This window comes from Bombina bombina, chromosome 9 (assembly GCF_027579735.1).
Source record: "Bombina bombina isolate aBomBom1 chromosome 9, aBomBom1.pri, whole genome shotgun sequence".
Classification (NCBI taxonomy): Eukaryota; Metazoa; Chordata; class Amphibia; order Anura; family Bombinatoridae; genus Bombina; species Bombina bombina.
In genome coordinates, this window is record NC_069507.1 from 218097770 (window position 1) to 218118813 (window position 21044).

Consider the following 21044-nt stretch of genomic DNA (forward strand, 5'->3'; position numbering starts at 1 on the left):
AAGCATTAAAAGTATTGCACACCAAATTTCAGAGCTTTAACCCTTAAATTAACGGAACCGGAGCCGTTTTTACATTTAACCCCTATACAGTCCCAGAATGAGGCTCTGTCTATAACTAGAAAGGCCCCCATCTGAAAAAGGTGTCCAACACAGTGCCTGCCGTTTTTCTAAACGTTCCCCAAGATTATAATACCAATAATTAGTTAGAATCTGCATAATATGCCTAGTAAAGCAATCGTTTTAGCCCAGAAAAATGTCTACCAGTTTTTAAGCCCTTTTTGAAGCCCTTTATTCTTTTATGTTTAACTAAGAAAATGGCTTACCGGTCCCCATGAGGGGAAATGACAGCCTTCCAGCATTACATAGTCTTGTTAGAAATATGGCTAGTCATACCTTAAGCAGAAAAGTCTGCTAACTGTTTCCCCCAACTGAAGTTACTTCATCTCAACAGTCCTGTGTGGAAACAGCAATCGATTTTAGTTACTGTCTGCTAAAATCATCTTCCTCTTACAAACAGAAATCTTCATCCTTTTCTGTTTCAGAGTAAATAGTACATACCAGCACTATTTTAAAATAACAAACACTTGATAGAAGAATAAAACTACATTTAAACACCAAAAAACTCTTAACCATCTCCGTGGAGATGTTGCCTGTGCAACGGCAAAGAGAATGACTGGGGTGGGCGGAGCCTAGGAGGGATCATGTGACCAGCTTTGCTGGGACTCTTTGCCATTTCCTGTTGGGGAAGAGAATATCCCACAAGTAAGGATGACGCCGTGGACCGGACACACCAATGTTGGAGAAACACGGGCCCTCAAGCTCCATACGGAGCTTGATAAATGGGCCTCTATGAGTTCATGGAACTCTCAGTATCATAATCAATTATCAGAGAGCAAGAATCTGGTCCAATGTGAGTGGATACTAACATAATGTGGAACCAGAAGTTGGCTGCTTTTTATTTTTCATGTATGTGGTGTAAGTGCTGTTCACACAAAATGTATTAAGGTTTGGTATCCATTTATCATATGATCAATAGATAATACATTAAGGTATTTGTGAAAAATGAGAGGCCTGAGATCACCTTTTGGTGTATTCTAATTATGAGAGCACTCTCTCCTATGTTTAGAAAGTTTTTATGCGATTGCCTGCACCTGTTACTACAATCAATCTGGCTACAAAATGATCCACGGCAAGAGTGGCCGCCTACTAACGAATTTGGATGCTGATGAAGAATCCGAATGCACATCTGTACTCTTCTGTAATTTTTTGACTATATAAAATACTTCCTCTTCTATGAAAGAGTATGTAAGGAATGCTGGACTTTTCACACCAAGATAATGGGAGAAACATTATGCAGTGTTCTCCAGAGTAAAGTTTGTCAGCTGGTTGGCATTATAAAGTAGCCGGGTGGGGGCAGTGTAATTATTTACAGTATTATTCATTTTTCTGCTATCAAAAGCACAAATAAATTGCATAACTTTAACGTAACGTACATTTAATTATAATTTAGACAACAGACATTGAAAAATCTTAATGGCTAATTTTAGCTAAAATTGCTGGGTGGTCAATAAAATCAGCTGGGTGGTGCTCCCATTAAAAAAGGTCTTGAGGAGAACACTGTATTAGAACCAAGGTGTAAATATAATTTAATTTTCTGCAGAGATATTTATATATTTTTTTAAATCTAGTTTGAGATTGAAACTGCTGCGTGAAAAGCAATCAACAAATGTTCTGCAGTCTGAAATGCTGCACTAGCTCCTTTGCATTTGTAAAGAGGCAAGTGGTAGAAAGTCACAAGGCAAATGTCTACGGCCATACACGTGTTCCCAATTAACAGCTGACAATGCACACCACAACTGTTGAAATGATGAGAAATATTAGCAGTTAAGGTGGAAACACTAACTTAAAGGAATGATTTACATGTAATAAAGAGAACTATAAATGATCAAGTTTGGACAGACTTGAAAGTATATTTTAAAGATCATCATTTATTAAAATACATTTCTAGGCATTTCTCAAAAATGTCATACACTTCAATGGAAGGCGCTCAGTCATGCAAACAAATCGAAATTCACATAAGGAAAATAAATTGATTTCCAACTTGTTTGGTTGTTGCATCAATCATCAACCTTTACATATGAAAAGTGATATGTTGAGGCATACGGCATGATATGGTACAAAAGATACAATGGTTAGTAAATGTCTGCAGACAACATATCCCAGATATAAGAAAACATAGACTTGGTTGGACTTTTACAATGCAGTGGAATACATAAAATATCTTAACACAAAATGAATAGTTTTAATTAAAGTTTTTGTTTTGTAACAAGTGTCACGTGATCATTTAGGAAGTAACATTCATAAATTACAGACCACCCTCATGAAACATAAAAAAATAAACACTTTGGGTTTATCAAGAAGACCCAGAGGAAAGAAAATGGTTATAGAACATCTACTGGAATCAGCAATTTAATAGACAATATAGTCTTAATGCACAAACAAATTCAAAAGAAAATCAGCAGGCACTTTAGACACACAGACATAACAGTGCTCAGACAGATGATGGCTTTAGACAAACACAGGCAATCCCATGTCACCATTAGCCACAAATAGGCACACAGAGCAAATCTGCTTTACAAATTCACAACAAAAAGCTAGCTGGTGTGTATCTGACATCTGGAAGGTAAAAACAGATACAATTAAAAACACCTATTCCCCTAGATGTGGCCTCCCTCAATTGACAGTAGTGGGAAAAGTGAGAAACATGTAAGATGGACAAACTACCTAAAGCTGTCAAACTTCTTTTGCTCTGACACTTACTGTGTTGCAGTATTCAGAGTCAGCAATGTGTTACATGGTTATTAAAAATACTGAAATAGCAGATAATTAAAATCTGTTAAAAATACCAACTGTTTTCTCTCAACCATCTAATGTGTCCTAGCTCGAGAATCAACCTCAATAAGAGCAACAAGGCACTACATGCCACACCCGGCATGCTCAACGACACTGGTAACAGTTCATTATACAAGGGAAACCTGATGAAAGTGTTCTTGCTTTGGCTGCAGAAGAGGAAAGTTCAACATTTGTTTTGGGAATGTTTTTCTTCACATTGCACAATCCACTTTATGCAGTCCTTAAATAAACCTGGCAGTAAGCAGGGTTCCCATCTCTGCAGAGTGCATGCAGGTCAGGAGATGTTGGATGTGCAGTGTGCTGAAAGATTATGGACTGCAGATAATGCTGTATGGTACCCAAATGACCCTCAACATTTGGCACAGGGAGCTCAGACATCAGTAACTGGTAGGCTGGCATCATCTATATCCAAGATCAAAGGTTCTGGAAGACAGCTGTGCTGGGTGACGGAATCTGAGGAAGTCACTTTGTTAGGCTGGTTTCCTGCAGAGAGAGACGGGATCTTGCCGTATCCTGGCTGGGCCTTGGTAATGGCATTTGATCCTTGCTTCTCCCGATAAGACTGCACTGGGTCTGAGAGTTGAACTCGAGCGGCTGAGTGAGGGAGATTGAAGCCGCGAAAGGATGAGCTGTAGTCAGGGTATGAGCTGGTGGCCTCCTGCAAAAGATAAGGAGGGCTGGGTAAGCCTGTAGCATCAATTGATAATTTTAAGTCCAGGTCAAGTTTGACTCTCTAAAAATATTTATAAATAAAAAAAAAAAAAAAAAGAGAAAGAGAACAGTGTAGTGTATGAAGCTAATTTGTTATTACTGTACTAAAAAAAAAATGTACAATGATAAAAACATTTTCATTATATAGTTAAAGTTGGGTGAAAAACATTGTCATCATTAATACAAGAAGCCAATCAGGATGTTCTGTTAACATTCAAATTAATAAGATGAGGAGCTAAATGTATATGTCAAATTAAAGTTAAAACATAGAAATAAAAACTGTAAACGTTCCGCCGACTGGCAGTAGTGCATGCACAGTCAAAGTCACGGTCAATCCATGCAAAGTGTACACACATTGCACTGATGAGCTGATGAGTTATGGTATGTGAATGGGAACTGTAAATGGGCAAGGTTACATGGGGAGGCAGCAAATGGTCAGTAATATGGACATGCTTTGGCTGCCTAGGTACCTCGGAATACAGGGATTCGAAAGGCGTCTGACCTGTCGCATCTGCAGGAAGACAGGGCAGGAAGGTAGTTAGATAAACCTTAAACAAAGGATAGAGATGGAAGACATGGAAATTGCTGTAATCGGGAAGGTACATGGAAGTGATGCATTAGTCCTTCATCTACTATCTAAATATGACTAATTTATAACGTGTTTTTTTTCCTTAAATTATTCAAAAAAGTACTGTGTAAGACCTATTGCATTGTTTCTCAACCTCGATCCTCAATCACCCCCAACAGGCCAGGTTTCCATTATAGGTGAAGTAATCAGCTGATCAGTAACCATGGTTAATAACCTGCTCTCACCCATCAGCTGATTATTTCACTTGTGCTCTGCTTCTGCTATAATAAAAACATGGCCTGTTGAGGCGACTTGAGGAACAATGACCTAGTCAGTATAATGAGAAGCTGTATTGCTCAAGTTGACCATTGCCAATGGAGCTCTCTGCAGGGACATATTCATTACAGCAAAACTGCTGATGGGTAAACACTTTAGTCTCTCCACTTTGACAAGCAGCACGTCATAGGAGCCCTTCTACCACACAGTTCAGCACAGACAGTATAGCTGTATCTCAATTATCCCCACAAACTTTAAAATAGTTCACTATCAAATCATACACCACATGATGGACTTAAAGGGACATGAAACCAACACTTTATTTCATGATTCAGACAGACCATACAATTTTAAGCAACGTTTTAATGTATTCCCAATATCTAATGTTTTGTTCTCTTTGTATCCTTTGTTGAAAAGTATACCCAGGTAGGCTAAGGGGCTGCTGATTGGTGGCTGCACATATATGCCTCGTCAATGGCTTTCAGCTAGTCCTTAGTAGTGCATGAATACTTCTTCAACAAAGGATACCAAGAAAATGAAGCAAATTTGATAATACAAATAAATTGGAAAGTTGTTTAAAATAGTTTGTTCTGTCTGAAGCATGAAATAAAAATATTGGGTTTTCTGCCCCTTTTAAAGGATGAATTCAGTTTAACACATCACTTTAATGTACCTGTAATTATGATATCCTAAGAAGAGAGTCAATTTATTGTAGTCCGAGCAACATAAACAGCAGGTAATTAAAAAGGACATTAAACACTTTATACATTTTATAATCATAGTATTGAGGTTAATCTCCACCTCCCTCTAGTCATGTGTGCCGCCATGTTGAAATCTAGCTTGCACTTCATTCAAGCACTTATGTGTTTGCACCTCAAGTGAAACCTAGATACCAAAACGGAGGCACACGCAATTAGAGGGAGGTGCATTAAATGTGTTTAATGTACCTTTTAAGTTGTGAACCTGACCTTAAACATTGGATATAAGGCTATGTTTTTTGTAAAGAGAGAGTTTTTAGGACACCGTGTACAGAAGCAAAAAACGAATCTTATACAAAGGTCGTCATCAATTCACTCTTGTGCAATGGTGGCCTGAGCGCAGGAGGAAAAAAGTTAATTTGCAAACGTCAGAAAAAGACAAGTACATATTTTCAGTTGTTCATAATTAGATGCACGCTGAGAAGCCCACTAACAGAATTCTCAAAAGGGTAAAAGCCAGAGACCAGCACAAGCTGTCAAACCTTGCACCATATTGCCAACAATGACTAAGTTCTGTATTTGAGTCATTTACAAATAAGATCGTCATTAAATTGGCAAGACAGCACAGGAAACCATGTCACAGTATGTCATAAATAACAAGCGTGCCGACACGTCAGCAGAAGGACAAAACTGCTCGGCTATAGCAAGGAACCTACAGATGCTGCAGATCGAGCTGGCCCACGCTGTGCCACAATAGCTCCAGAAACGGCTCGAATCCAGCTGTGCATCTCCTCAGGACTGTCAGACTGTAGCGTATATACAAAATGGAAAGAAAAATTACTAAAACTACTTCAAGCGTTTTAACAGAAGATTAGTCTAAATTATTTTCAATACAGAATTTTAGAGGTTGCAAAGATTCAGGTGTTACCATATTCACAATGAAATATGTCATGATCGCTTTACATTAGAACAGGGGTTTTTAAACCTGTCCTGAGACCTCCCTAGCACGCCAGATTATCAGGATTACGCTGGGTGAAAACAGGTATTTACTAATCAGCTGATTATTTCACCTGTGCTTCAGTTCTGATTTCCTGAAAATCTGGCCTGTTAGGGAGGCCTGTGGACAGGTTTGAAAACCCCTCCATTAGAATAAAGGAATAAGAACAATTATATGACATTAAAAAAAAAAAAACAACGAGTCCTTGTATGTGCCCATATAAATGTGCAGCTGAAGGTCAAAGTGCAACAGTTTAATACAGTTTAGTACGCTGCTTTTTATAACACATTAAAATAATATTAAACGTCAATAAAAAAGTAATATAGTTACATTATAGATACTTTCATAAAGTACAATAAAACAGTAGTTACCTGCACATAAAATATTCGTGAAGTGGTCACAATTTCAAACAGGTTGTCCCGCATCATAATATCACTAGAGAAGTGAAAAAACGTCAATTCCTTGTCACGGACTGAGTAAAACGGACAGGAGAAGTTTGTACAATATGGTTTAGTGCATGTGAAGTGAGGGGTAGAGTGTGTGGGTGTTTTTCACATGTGCAAGCATGTTCATGGTCAAATCATACATTCTTGTCATTTACTATCTGCCAATGTAATGTTTGCTAGATAACACCACCCTATAAATGTAGCAGGTAGTGCTGCACATCAGTGGGAAATACCTTTGTTTGCATTCTTGCACCTTCTGAACCTCTTTCAGCTGTATGAGACGAAGAGGATCTCTATCCTGCAATTATAATGAATGTTTAAAATAAAAATAAAGGTCAACAAAAGGGTATTACAGCGCAGCAAAAGGGTATTACAGCGCAGCAAAAGGGTATTACAGCGCAGCAAAAGGGTATTACAGCGCAGCAAAAGGGTATTACAGCGCAACAAAAGGGTATTACAGCGCAACAAAAAGGGTATTACAGCGCAACAAAAAGGGTATTACAGCGCAGCAAAAGGGTATTACAGCGCAGCAAAAGGGTATTACAGCGCAGCAAAAGGGTATTACAGCACAGCAAAAGGGTATTACAGCGCAACAAAAGGGTATTACAGCGCAACAAAAGGGTATTACAGCGCAACAAAAGGGTATTACAGTGCAACAAAAGGGTATTACAGTGCAACAAAAGGGTATTACAGCGCAATAAAAAAGGGTATTACAGCACAACAAAAGGGTATTACAGCGCATAAACATAGTGGAAAAGCCCAGACACACATCTCACCATTTCGGACTTAAAATATCCTATTGTGTTCTCATCTAAAATGAAGTATCTTCTCTTCCAATTCTTCATCTGAAAAGAACCAAAAAACATAACTCGTCACTTTAGCTTAAAATTTACACATCCATTAAATACAAAAGAAAGTAAAAAGCCCAGGAATTTTAGAATAAGAGTACAAAGCACTGCACCTCTTGGTTATGTAAAAATGTAATGAAAACTCGTGTGACCCTCTTGCGAAGTCAAGGGGCTGAAAGGAAAAGGGTTTTACTGCCCTCTAGGGAGCAAATAAGATTTTATAATAATATGGTCTATAACAATGTACAATGTCTGACAGTAAAATCTTTCATGAACAAGAGTTAAAAAATAAATAAAATAAAAATGAAACTATAGATAGTTTCATACTAAATCCGACACCCACAAAAAGGTAATCACAGTGCTTTTCAGTTCGTAATTAAAGCCACAGAAAATGTGTTATATATACTATGTTTATCATAGAGTGAATTAAACAGGGAAGAGCAGCCGACATGTATATCTATATACACATATAGATATTTCAGAAAATGAAAGGCACTCACCGGGTCTTTAAATGTAGAAAATATTTTTCTTTATTACAGTGACTTTTCGGGTGTTATCCCGTCCTCAAACCAACATTAAATGTGCATACAAACATCCCGAACTTAAATACACTATGAAACCCCCCACCCACATGGTACATCTCCACGTCATCCAAGGCCAAGGGAAATTAAAAAATAATCCAAAGTTTAGTTAAAAGCAAAGAAACGAACAGGAGCTGAATACACAGCAATATGCAAAAAAGTGAGATGTAATAGATATAAAGAGGATGTAGATTTAACAATAAATAGCAAACGAGCTCAATTCAGATCCCATTGGTTAAGGATAAGCCAATCATAGCGCGGTATTGAACCAACGCCCATATCCAATATCCGGCCCAATAAACTACACAATATCTCAAGAATTGCTATAGTGTTGCCAGGGACAGATAATAATACATGCATCCTATTTAAATGTATCCGTCCTAATGGCAACCTATATTACAAAGAACCCAGAGAGATAAAACTGTACATGTAAAATGCTACTGTTGGATTAGAAGCAAACACAGTAACAGGGCGAAACAAGAGGGCATGAATAATATGGCTAGAATATAATACAAAAAACTGATTGAAAAATACCATTAAAAAATGCATAGATATATATGGAGGGCCAAATTAGTATATCCAGAGCAGAAAAATTGTGATGAAGAAATTTATCCTAAACTACTACATCATGATGAGCTTCATCAAAAATGCATCAGCAAAATTTCATAAAAAATACATCATCACAAAATAAACAAAGGTATCAAAACATAAAAACAAAATTCATATTGGAAAAATAGACCAAAACCAAAATAGTAGAAAAAAGAAAAAATTATTTTTACTGAAAAATCAGAATATTCTAAAAAATCACAGCATCCTAGGGTATATCATAGCGATCCATTATTGTGTCTTAGAGTATATAATGAATCATGATCTCTAATAAAAACAGTGCCAATCAAGGTGGACATTTAGTCATTGAGGTGCCATGATGCCCAATTCATATATCCATCTAGCTTCCCGTTGAAGTAGCCTTTTCCGGCCCCTAATAGGCTAAAGCCTATCTAAAAGCGGAAATCTCTAACTATGTGGCAAAGGTAAAGAAAGAGAACATGAGGAAAGATTTAGACCTCTCAGATAAAGTGAGGGAGGCATATATCTTGTTTAGGGAAAGACCCTGTAAATTGAATACAGATAAATACTTCCAGGCAAAGAAAGAAAGAGAGACGTTCCTTCTGGGAGAGGCACAGATACTCTCATATAAGAGTAGTGCTAGATTTGCTAAATATGGAAATAAAGTTGGCAAATATATGGCCTCTCTGTTTAAAAGACAGTCTATGAGGAAATCAATAGCAGCAATTAGAGAGAAGGATCAAGTATATACAGATCAAGGCCGAATACTGCAATTATTTCAGAGGTTTTACACTAACTTATATACTTCACAATGTCCTGACCCAGAGGACATTAAAAATTTTTTGGAAGATATCAATTTCCCAAAAATTACAGAAGAGGATAGTGAGGGTCTGAATCAACCAATAACAGAGAGGGAAATACAAAAAACCATCAATTCAATGGCTAGAGGAAAAGCTCCTGGCCCAGACTGTTTACCGGTTGAATTTTACCAAATCCTGCGAACAGAGATAGGCCCGGTACTGACCGATCTATATAATACATATTATGGAACAGATAAACAAATTTCGGAGAACTTTAAGAGGGCCAATATAATCTTAATTCCAAAGATCAATAAAGATCCTTCGGATATGACTTCATATAGGCCCATTTCACTTCTCGGCCTTGATTACAAGATACTGATGAAACTTCTGGCGGAAAGACTGAAATCTTTGTTACCAGCGATAGTGCATCAGGACCAGGCAGGCTTCGTTATGGGGAGAGCGTCTGAATTTAATGTAAGGAAAAATTCTTCAGGTTATCAACCGGTTTGGGGGAGACTGTACTGCCCTGCCGGAGGCCTTCCTGCTATCCTTGGATGCAGAGAAGGCCTTCGACAGGGTGGAATGGCTCTTCTTGATCCAGGTCCTAGAAAGATTTGGATTTAGGGGCCTCTTTAGGGATTTTATTGTTAAAGTATATTCAGATATTAAGGCCTCTTTGTTGATTAACAACTCTATGTCTAACTCATTTATGCTAACTAGAGGCACCCGTCAGGGATGCCCGATGTCTCCGCTATTGTTTGATCTTATAATAGAACCTCTGGCTATCAAATTAAGGAATATGTTGATCGGAATAAATATAGACCAGGTAAAATTTAAAACTGCTCTATTCGCAGATGACCTTCTGCTATTTGTTGCTGAGCCAAGAAAACAGATTAGTGCTATTATTAATCTGCTTGAACAATATGGTAGAGCCTCAGGGTATAAAACAAACCTCTTGAAGTCCAAAATCTTGTGGCTGAAGCACGATTCAGGGGAAGCACAACCCTTTCAGTTTATAGAAACGAACTCGCTGGAATATCTGGTTGAAGATCTCTGCTAATACAGCAGATTGGTATAAAGATAATTTTGTATCAATACTGAGGGATAGCAGAGAAAAATTAAAATCATGGGCCTCACTCCCGGTTTCACTTACAGGTAAGATAGCTCTCTATAAGATGTTTATTGTCCCTAAGATTCTGTATACTTTGAGGATGTTTCCTCTCTTAATTAATAAGACTGATCTACGTCTCTTTAATCAAGCTCTGAGAGCATTTCTTTGGAGCGGGAGAAAGCCAAGATTGAAACTAGCCAAGTTATATCAACCCTATTTTAAAGGCGGGCTCGCTTTACCCGATCTAGAGAGATATAATCAGGCTGCCATCTTAAGATTCCCTATAGATTGGCTAACAAGATCCTTTGTATACTCGGATGAGATTCTCGAGAATCAAGTTTGTACCCCGCTCTCCTTAAATTATATCCTATTTGCTTCAAATAAAGAACTAGGAAAGAGATTAATGGAACACCCTTTGTATAGAGATATAATAATAGTCTGGAAAAGGTTAACTAAATCGATTGGAATGAGGCAGAACATCTCAAAATGGTTGCCGATAACTGGCATTACACACTTTCCTTTAGGCAATATGGTGGATATTTTTGAAAAATGGTCACCAGGGAGACCACTTATAGTGAAAGACTTCTATGACTCTGAGTCAAATAAAGTTTTCACATTTGATAGATTTCAAGAGATTTTTCCGGAAGTTCAGAAAAAACATATATTCTATTTTATTCAAGTAAAAGGCTATATCCTTAAACTAGTGAATTTGGATCCCCAGTTGTGGGAACAACATCCGCTGGTTGATCTGGTAAAGGTTAGGAAGGGATTATTATCCTTTATCTATAAGTTTTTGGTATCCCTGGAAGAAACATCGGTTCTAGCAGATTTGACTTCCCAGTGGTTAACACTGGTTGACTCTCCGGATCTTGAAACAATACTCTTAAAGAGTGTAAAAACTGCACAGAGGCTGTTTTCTTCGTCTTATTATAGGGAAATTCAATTTAGGGTGATACACAGAGATTATTTAATTCCTCGGAGAGTGGCCAAGTGGAACAAAACTGTGTTTAATATCTGCTCTAAATGCCACTTTCATGACCCTGACTTGATTCATCTAGTCTGGGGATGCCCTAAGGTGAATCAATTTTGGATGAAGGTAGAATATTTTCTCTCTAATATAGTAAAAAAAAAGATCCAGCTAACACGAGACTCTATCCTTTTTTTAAGATCCCACACCGCTTGGGATAAAGATGTTGATTTTATACTAATAGCGTTAATAATTATTAGAACACTTCTCTTTAAATATTGGATTTCTTGTAAGACACCCACTATCCCAGAAGTGAGGAAAGCACTATTAGACTCATCAATCAAAGCAGCATATGAATCAAAATCGGAGAGGCCCTCAGGAGAGAAATTCTGTAGAAGGTGGAGAGTTTTCGTGGGCTTTCAGGGAAACGACTTCGTACAATATATAGAACAAATTATTAACATTAAATTAGATTAGGGGGGGGTGGGGGATACGGGGGGCGAGAGGAGAGAGGGAATATTCTTCATTACTACTACCCCTTTTTTTTTTTTTTTTTCCTTTCTTGGAGTTGTCCGGGAAAGGGTCATGGCTACCTGGCTTTTGTCCCTTTCTATATATTGTTTCTTTTATGCTGTAATCTCCATGCATGGAGAATTGTGTGTTATGTGTGTGTTGTTTGTATAATAAAAATTTATAAATTTAAAAAAAAAAAAAACAGTGCCAATCAAGGTGGACATTTAGTCATTGAGGTGCCATGATGCCCAATTCATATATCCATCTAGCTTCCCGTTGAAGTAGCCTTTTCCGGCCCCTTTCACTGGTTGTCAAAAGTGCTAAACTGGGAGCTTTTAAGTACGTTTTTAAAAAGGTTTTATATTTCATTTTTAGATCAGTATCTGTGCATATTATTCTTTATAGTAATGTCTATTACACACAGTTATATGAAAATTGGTGTATACTGTCCCTTTAATTATGTTGGGATAAAAGCTATCAGTTGGGGCATCACTAGTGTTAAAAAAAACAGAATTTATGTTTACCTGATAAATTACTTTCTCCAACGGTGTGTCCGGTCCACGGCGTCATCCTTACTTGTGGGATATTCTCTTCCCCAACAGGAAATGGCAAAGAGCCCAGCAAAGCTGGTCACATGATCCCTCCTAGGCTCCGCCTACCCCAGTCATTCGACCGACGCTAAGGAGGAATATTTGCATAGGAGAAACCATATGGTACCGTGGTGACTGTAGTTAAAGAAAATAAATTATCAGACCTGATTAAAAAACCAGGGCGGGCCGTGGACCGGACACACCGTTGGAGAAAGTAATTTATCAGGTAAACATAAATTCTGTTTTCTCCAACATAGGTGTGTCCGGTCCACGGCGTCATCCTTACTTGTGGGAACCAATACCAAAGCTTTAGGACACGGATGAAGGGAGGGAGCAAATCAGGTCACCTAAATGGAAGGCACCACGGCTTGCAAAACCTTTCTCCCAAAAATAGCCTCAGAAGAAGCAAAAGTATCAAACTTGTAAAATTTGGTAAAAGTGTGCAGTGAAGACCAAGTCGCTGCCCTACATATCTGATCAACAGAAGCCTCGTTCTTGAAGGCCCATGTGGAAGCCACAGCCCTAGTGGAATGAGCTGTGATTCTTTCGGGAGGCTGCCGTCCGGCAGTCTCGTAAGCCAATCTGATGATGCTTTTAATCCAAAAAGAGAGAGAGGTAGAAGTTGCTTTTTGACCTCTCCTTTTACCTGAATAAACAACAAACAAGGAAGATGTTTGTCTAAAATCCTTTGTAGCATCTAAATAGAATTTTAGAGCGCGAACAACATCCAAATTGTGCAACAAACGTTCCTTCTTTGAAACTGGTTTCGGACACAGAGAAGGTACGATAATCTCCTGGTTAATGTTTTTGTTAGAAACAACTTTTGGAAGAAAACCAGGTTTAGTACGTAAAACCACCTTATCTGCATGGAACACCAGATAAGGAGGAGAACACTGCAGAGCAGATAATTCTGAAACTCTTCTAGCAGAAGAAATTGCAACTAAAAACAAAACTTTCCAAGATAATAACTTAATATCAACGGAATGTAAGGGTTCAAACGGAACCCCCTGAAGAACTGAAAGAACTAAATTGAGACTCCAAGGAGGAGTCAAAGGTTTGTAAACAGGCTTGATTCTAACCAGAGCCTGAACAAAGGCTTGAACATCTGGCACAGCTGCCAGCTTTTTGTGAAGTAACACCGACAAGGCAGAAATCTGTCCCTTCAGGGAACTTGCAGATAATCCTTTTTCCAATCCTTCTTGAAGGAAGGATAGAATCCTAGGAATCTTAACCTTGTCCCAAGGGAATCCTTTAGATTCACACCAACAGATATATTTTTTCCAAATTTTGTGGTAAATCTTTCTAGTTACAGGCTTTCTGGCCTGAACAAGAGTATCGATAACAGAATCTGAGAATCCTCGCTTCGATAAAATCAAGCGTTCAATCTCCAAGCAGTCAGCTGGAGTGAAACCAGATTCGGATGTTCGAACGGACCCTGAACAAGAAGGTCTCGTCTCAAAGGTAGCTTCCAAGGTGGAGCCAATGACATATTCACCAGATCTGCATACCAAGTCCTGCGTGGCCACGCAGGAGCTATCAAGATCACCGACGCCCTCTCCTGATTGATCCTGGCTACCAGCCTGGGGATGAGAGGAAATGGCGGGAACACATAAGCCAGTTTGAAGGTCCAAGGTGCTACTAGTGCATCCACTAGAGCCGCCTTGGGATCCCTGGATCTGGCCCCGTAGCAAGGAACTTTGAAGTTCTGACGAGAGGCCATCAGATCCATGTCTGGAATGCCCCACAGGTGAGTGACTTGGGCAAAGATTTCCGGATGGAGTTCCCACTCCCCCGGATGCAATGTCTGACGACTCAGAAAATCCGCTTCCCAATTTTCCACTCCTGGGATGTGGATAGCAGACAGGTGGCAGGAGTGAGACTCCGCCCATAGAATGATTTTGGTCACTTCTTCCATCGCTAGGGAACTCCTTGTTCCCCCCTGATGGTTGATGTACGCAACAGTTGTCATGTTGTCTGATTGAAACCGTATGAACTTGGTCCTCGCTAGCTGAGGCCAAGCCTTGAGAGCATTGAATATCGCTCTCAGTTCCAGAATATTTATCGGTAGAAGAGATTCTTCCCGAGACCAAAGACCCTGAGCTTTCAGGGATCCCCAGACCGCGCCCCAGCCCATCAGACTGGCGTCGGTCGTGACAATGACCCACTCTGGTCTGCGGAATGTCATCCCTTGTGACAGGTTGTCCAGGGACAGCCACCAACGGAGTGAGTCTCTGGTCCTCTGATTTACTTGTATCTTCGGAGACAAGTCTGTATAGTCCCCATTCCACTGACTGAGCATGCACAGTTGTAATGGTCTTAGATGAATGCGCGCAAAAGGAACTATGTCCATTGCCGCTACCATCAACCCGATCACTTCCATGCACTGAGCTATGGAAGGAAGAGGAACGGAATGAAGTATCCGACAAGAGTCTAGAAGTTTTGTTTTTCTGACCTCTGTCAGAAAAATCCTCATTTCTAAGGAGTCTATAATTGTTCCCAAGAAGGGAACCCTTGTTGACGGGGATAGAGAACTCTTTTCCACGTTCACTTTCCATCCGTGAGATCTGAGAAAGGCCAGGACGATGTCCGTGTGAGCCTTTGCTTGAGGAAGGGACGACGCTTGAATCAGAATGTCGTCCAAGTAAGGTACTACCGCAACGCCCCTTGGTCGTAGCACAGCTAGAAGGGACCCTAGTACCTTTGTGAAAATCCTTGGAGCAGTGGCTAATCCGAAAGGAAGCGCCACGAACTGGTAATGTTTGTCCAGGAATGCGAACCTTAGGAACCGATGATGTTCCTTGTGGATAGGAATATGTAGATACGCATCCTTTAAATCCACCGTGGTCATGAATTGACCTTCCTGGATGGAAGGAAGAATAGTTCGAATGGTTTCCATCTTGAACGATGGAACCTTGAGAAACTTGTTTAAGATCTTGAGATCTAAGATTGGTCTGAACGTTCCCTCTTTTTTGGGAACTATGAACAGATTGGAGTAGAACCCCATCCCTTGTTCTCTTAATGGAACAGGATGAATCACTCCCATTTTTAACAGGTCTTCTACACAATGTAAGAACGCCTGTCTTTTTATGTGGTCTGAAGACAACTGAGACCTGTGGAACCTCCCCCTTGGGGGAAGTCCCTTGAATTCCAGAAGATAACCTTGGGAGACTATTTCTAGCGCCCAAGGATCCAGAACATCTCTTGCCCAAGCCTGAGCGAAGAGAGAGAGTCTGCCCCCCACCAGATCCGGTCCCGGATCGGGGGCCAACATTTCATGCTGTCTTGGTAGCAGTGGCAGGTTTCTTGGCCTGCTTTCCCTTGTTCCAGCCTTGCATTGGTCTCCAAGCTGGCTTGGCTTGAGAAGTATTACCCTCTTGCTTAGAGGACGTAGCACTTTGGGCTGGTCCGTTTTTACGAAAGGGACGAAAATTAGGTCTATTTTTTGCCTTGAAAGGCCGATCCTGAGGAAGGGCGTGGCCCTTACCCCCAGTGATATCAGAGATAATCTCTTTCAAGTCAGGGCCAAACAGCGTTTTCCCCTTGAAAGGAATGTTTAGTAGCTTGTTCTTGGAAGACGCATCAGCCGACCAAGATTTCAACCAAAGCGCTCTGCGCGCCACAATAGCAAACCCAGAATTCTTAGCCGCTAACCTAGCCAATTGCAAAGTGGCGTCTAGGGTGAAAGAATTAGCCAATTTGAGAGCATTGATTCTGTCCATAATCTCCTCATAAGGAGGAGAATCACTATCGAGCGTCTTTATCAGCTCATCGAACCAGAAACATGCGGCTGTAGCGACAGGGACAATGCATGAAATTGGTTGTAGAAGGTAACCCTGCTGAACAAACATCTTTTTAAGCAAACCTTCTAATTTTTTATCCATAGGATCTTTGAAAGCACAACTATCCTCTATGGGTATAGTGGTGCGTTTGTTTAAAGTGGAAACCGCTCCCTCGACCTTGGGGACTGTCTGCCATAAGTCCTTTCTGGGGTCGACCATAGGAAACAATTTTTTAAATATGGGGGGAGGACGAAAGGAATACCGGGCCTTTCCCATTCTTTATTAACAATGTCCGCCACCCGCTTGGGTATAGGAAAAGCTTCTGGGAGCCCCGGCACCTCTAGGAACTTGTCCATTTTACATAGTTTCTCTGGGATGACCAACTTTTCACAATCATCCAGAGTGGATAATACCTCCTTAAGCAGAATGCGGAGATGTTCCAACTTAAATTTAAATGCAATCACATCAGGTTCAGCCTGTTGAGAAATGTTCCCTGAATCAGTAATTTCTCCCTCAGACAAAACCTCCCTGGCCCCATCAGACTGGGTTAGGGGCCCTTCAGAGATATTAATATCAGCGTCGTCATGCTCTTCAGTATCTAAAACAGAGCAGCCACGCTTACGCTGACAAGGGTTCATTTTGGCTAAAATGTTTTTGACAGAATTATCCATTACAGCCGTTAATTGTTGCATAGTAAGGAGTATTGGCGCGCTAGATGTACTAGGGGCCTCCTGAGTGGGCAAGACTCGTGTAGACGAAGGAGGGAATGATGCAGTACCATGCTTACTCCCCTCACTTGAGGAATCATCTTGGGCATCATTGTCATTATCACATAAATCACATTTATTTAAATGAATAGGAATTCTGGCTTCCCCACATTCAGAACACAGTCTATCTGGTAGTTCAGACATGTTAAACAGGCATAAACTTGATAACAAAGTACAAAAACGTTTTAAAATAAAACCGTTACTGTCACTTTAAATTTTAAACTGAACACACTTTATTACTGCAATTGCGAAAAAACATGAAGGAATTGTTCAAAATTGCACCAAATTTTCACCACAGTGTCTTAAAGCCTTAAAAGTATTGCACACCAAATTTGGAAGCTTTAACCCTTAAAATAGCGGAACCGGAGCCGTTTTAAACTTTAACCCCTTTACAGTCCCTGGTATCTGCTTTGCTGAGACCCCACCAAGCCCAAAGGGGAATACGATACCAAATGACGCCTTCAGAAAGTCTTTTCTAAGTATCAGAGCTCCTCTCACATGCGACTCCATGCCATGCCTCTCAAAAACAAGTGCGCCACACCGGCGCGAAAATGAGGCTCTGCTTAAGCTTTGGGAAAGCCCCTAAGGAATAAGGTGTCTAATACAGTGCCTGCCGATATTATTATATCAAAATACCCAGATAAAATGATTCCTCAAGGCTAAATATGTGTTAATAATGAATCGATTTAGCCCAGAAACAGTCTACAGTCTTAATAAGCCCTTGTGAAGCCCTTATTTATGATCGTAATAAACATGGCTTACCGGATCCCATAGGGAAAATGACAGCTTCCAGCATTACATCGTCTTGTTAGAATGTGTCATACCTCAAGCAGCAAGAGACTGCACACTGTTCCCCCAACTGAAGTTAATTGCTCTCAACAGTCCTGTGTGGAACAGCCATGGATTTTAGTTACGGTTGCTAAAATCATTTTCCTCATACAAACAGAAATCTTCATCTCTTTTTCTGTTTCTGAGTAAATAGTACATACCAGCACTATTTCAAAATAACAAACTCTTGATTGAATAATAAAAACTACAGTTAAACACTAAAAAACTCTAAGCCATCTCCGTGGAGATGTTGCCTGTACAACGGCAAAGAGAATGACTGGGGTAGGCGGAGCCTAGGAGGGATCATGTGACCAGCTTTGCTGGGCTCTTTGCCATTTCCTGTTGGGGAAGAGAATATCCCACAAGTAAGGATGACGCCGTGGACCGGACACACCTATGTTGGAGAAAGACAAATTACAGCACCTTATTTTTTTCATTATTGTTTGAGCCAATTGTAAGCGTCAATCAGGTTTTCCTGTCTGCTATAATAGTTATTTTTATCCCTTGGTATAAGATGATTAATTTATTGGCCTTACAAATTGTGTGGGCACTAGACAAAGGAAACATAATGATACAGCAGAAAGCAAGGTTCAATAGATTCCTTCCGACTAGCAAGGCATTCTTTACAGCGTTAAAATATTTATGAGTCTATAGCAACTGGTTTGTCACTAGAAATAAATTCCACAGGAGCATTCTACAAAGAATGTTAATTATGATTGTATGTGAAGGTCTGTGCGCTGCAAAGGCCATAGTAAATTGACCAAGCCATTTTACCCCACGCGTGCCAGTGCACGTTTCTTTTTGTTTTCCAAAACTACCAAAAAATAGTAAACAGAAGAGAAAAAAAAATCACCCCCCCCCCCCCAAAAAAAACAAAACCCATTTAGTATTATTATACCCCCATCATGCAGAATATGAGCAGGAACAAAATTGAATAACATCTTTAAAACTGCAGAGGGTGACAACTCATTTGACAATGTATGCATGCTAGTAATCCTGTCCAAATTCTCTTAGTGTTGGGGGGGGGGGGGGAATGCAGCCGATGATTGCTGCCAGAAAAGCAGCTATAGGGAAAGGAACCCCTTATTTATATAGAGCAATCGTCTTTTTTTTTTTTCTTTAATAGAGGAAAAATTATATATTTTAAACTGTGTGTGTGTGTGTGTGTGGGGGGGGGGTTGTAAGGGTCTTTTTAAAGCAGCCAAACTCTCATAATACAGTTTACACTAATATTTATCATAATTATAACAGCTAGAGAAACACTGAATCACTCATTTGAAACACTGTTAGCTACTTGAGCAACATGTATACGAATTCCCAGGAGCTATAGAGTTACTGTTTAAAAGGGAAATTAAAGGGCCACTGTAAGTAAATATTTTCTATGCCTGTTACTAACTAACTACCCCAAATACGCTTTTTATCAATAGCATTTCATTAACATATCTCTACCGTATATCAGAAATCTTGTCTGCAAATTTAATTGTTTTCCAAACCCACTCCGTGGGTATCCTTTGCTCTGTACCAATCCGTTTACAATACCTAGGTTTCAAAATGGCGCTTTAAACACAAAGTTATTGGTTTAAGTATTTTGAACACTCAGTGCTGAAAATAGTGGGCAGGATAACGTGACATCATCGGCGAATAAAAGATATAACTTTTAGAACGTTATGAAACTTCGTTTTGGAGAAAATATAGGTCAGTAGGTTTTAATTAATGTTTATTAACTTTAATATGTTAGTTGTTTAGCTTAAAAATTATAACAGAAAGTAATCCTTTAAGGTTAAGATTAAATATTCAGGATTCGTTCCCTTGATATCCTTTGTTGAAGAGCAAACCTAGATATGCTCAGAACCATAGCAGTGCTATATAGCAGTGTTTACCATAAACAATGCTGAAAACACTGCTGCCATATAGAGCTCAAGATGTGCACTCATGTGCATACCTAAGTATACTCTTAAAACAATATCAAGAGAACAATGTTAATTTGATAACTGAAGTAATGGTTAAGTTTCTTTTTTAATTGCACACTTTTGAATCCTAAGTTTTATTTTGCTTTTCAAGTCCCTTTAAAACTACAAAACTCTGTTAATCAGATTCCATAATGCATTATCAGTAAGTCTTTAAAGGGGCAGTCTAGAGCAAAAAGCTCTTGATTGCTACAGCATGTCATTTGCATTTCTGCCTCTAGACAACTATGTGTTTAACCCCCGCACAGATTAAGTCCCACCCAGGAGCTGCAAACCTTGCCAGTCAGCCAAAAAGGAGCAGCAGTTATCTAGGGTCAGTAAGGCAAAAAACTCCCATGCTGTAATGAATAAGAGCGTGTAAGATATGGGTCAAACAAAGTGCTCTGCCTGGGTCTTCAGATGTCTCACATTAAAATGCCACTAGTTGCAGAGGGTGCGACTACTCCGTTTACAGTCATACGAGTTGTTAGCCTATACAGGATCAATCAGAGTTTTGTTAATTTCATTTTTAAAGTTCCAAAATGAATCCTACTTTACCCTAATGTAAAAATATGTACATTACGTTAAAATAACTGTATATGCCATCTATTGGCCCTGTTTGTTCTACTGAAACACTTGTGAGTGTGAAACAATTGGAATGAAAAAATTTTTTTTCTTAATATCACAAGTTTCTATTAAACCAATTTAGTACCCACTTAAAGGGACATGAAACCCATGGTTAAGATAGAGAATACAATTTTAAACAAAATTCCAATTTACTTCTATTATCTAATTTTCTTCATTTTGTAGTTATCCTTTGTTGAAGAAAGAGCAATTCAGATGGGTGAGCCAATCACACGATATGCAGCTACCAATCAGCAGCATCTAGATATTCTTTTAATTAAAGGATATCAACAGAATTAAGTAAAATTGCATGCTCTTTCTAAATCATGAAAGAGAACATTTGGGTTCCATGTCCCTTTAAATCATCTCACTAGTAATTATCAGCTTTACTGAAAAAACATATACAGACATACCGCTGAGATATACAGTACAACTCCAAAAATCCGGACCCCAGAAATCCGGACAACCTGAGAATCCGGACTCTGGAGTGATTACAACTTCCAGGTGTTGGTTT

At 39.4% G+C, this 21044-nt stretch overlaps 1 protein-coding gene across 4 annotated transcripts in view; it reads right to left on the bottom strand.

Moving 5' to 3' along the window:
* Positions 1-1968: 1968 nt before the first annotated feature.
* The window catches only part of PLEKHA1 (pleckstrin homology domain containing A1), a 127700-nt gene continuing 108624 nt past the window's right edge, over positions 1969-21044 (bottom strand). For 2 of the 4 annotated variants that reach the window (XM_053692626.1, XM_053692627.1), the window contains exons 8-12: positions 7386-7454; positions 6843-6907; positions 6535-6598; positions 5883-5972; positions 1969-3571 (exon numbers count right to left, since the gene is read on the bottom strand). In XM_053692626.1, the coding sequence (XP_053548601.1) occupies positions 3284-3571; positions 5883-5972; positions 6535-6598; positions 6843-6907; positions 7386-7454 (576 nt within the window). In that variant the 3' untranslated portion in view covers positions 1969-3283. Of the gene's footprint in view, positions 3572-4094; positions 4173-5882; positions 5973-6534; positions 6599-6842; positions 6908-7385; positions 7455-21044 lie in introns of all 4 variants that reach the window. The other 2 variants (XM_053692628.1, XM_053692629.1) reach the window with 2 other exon arrangements.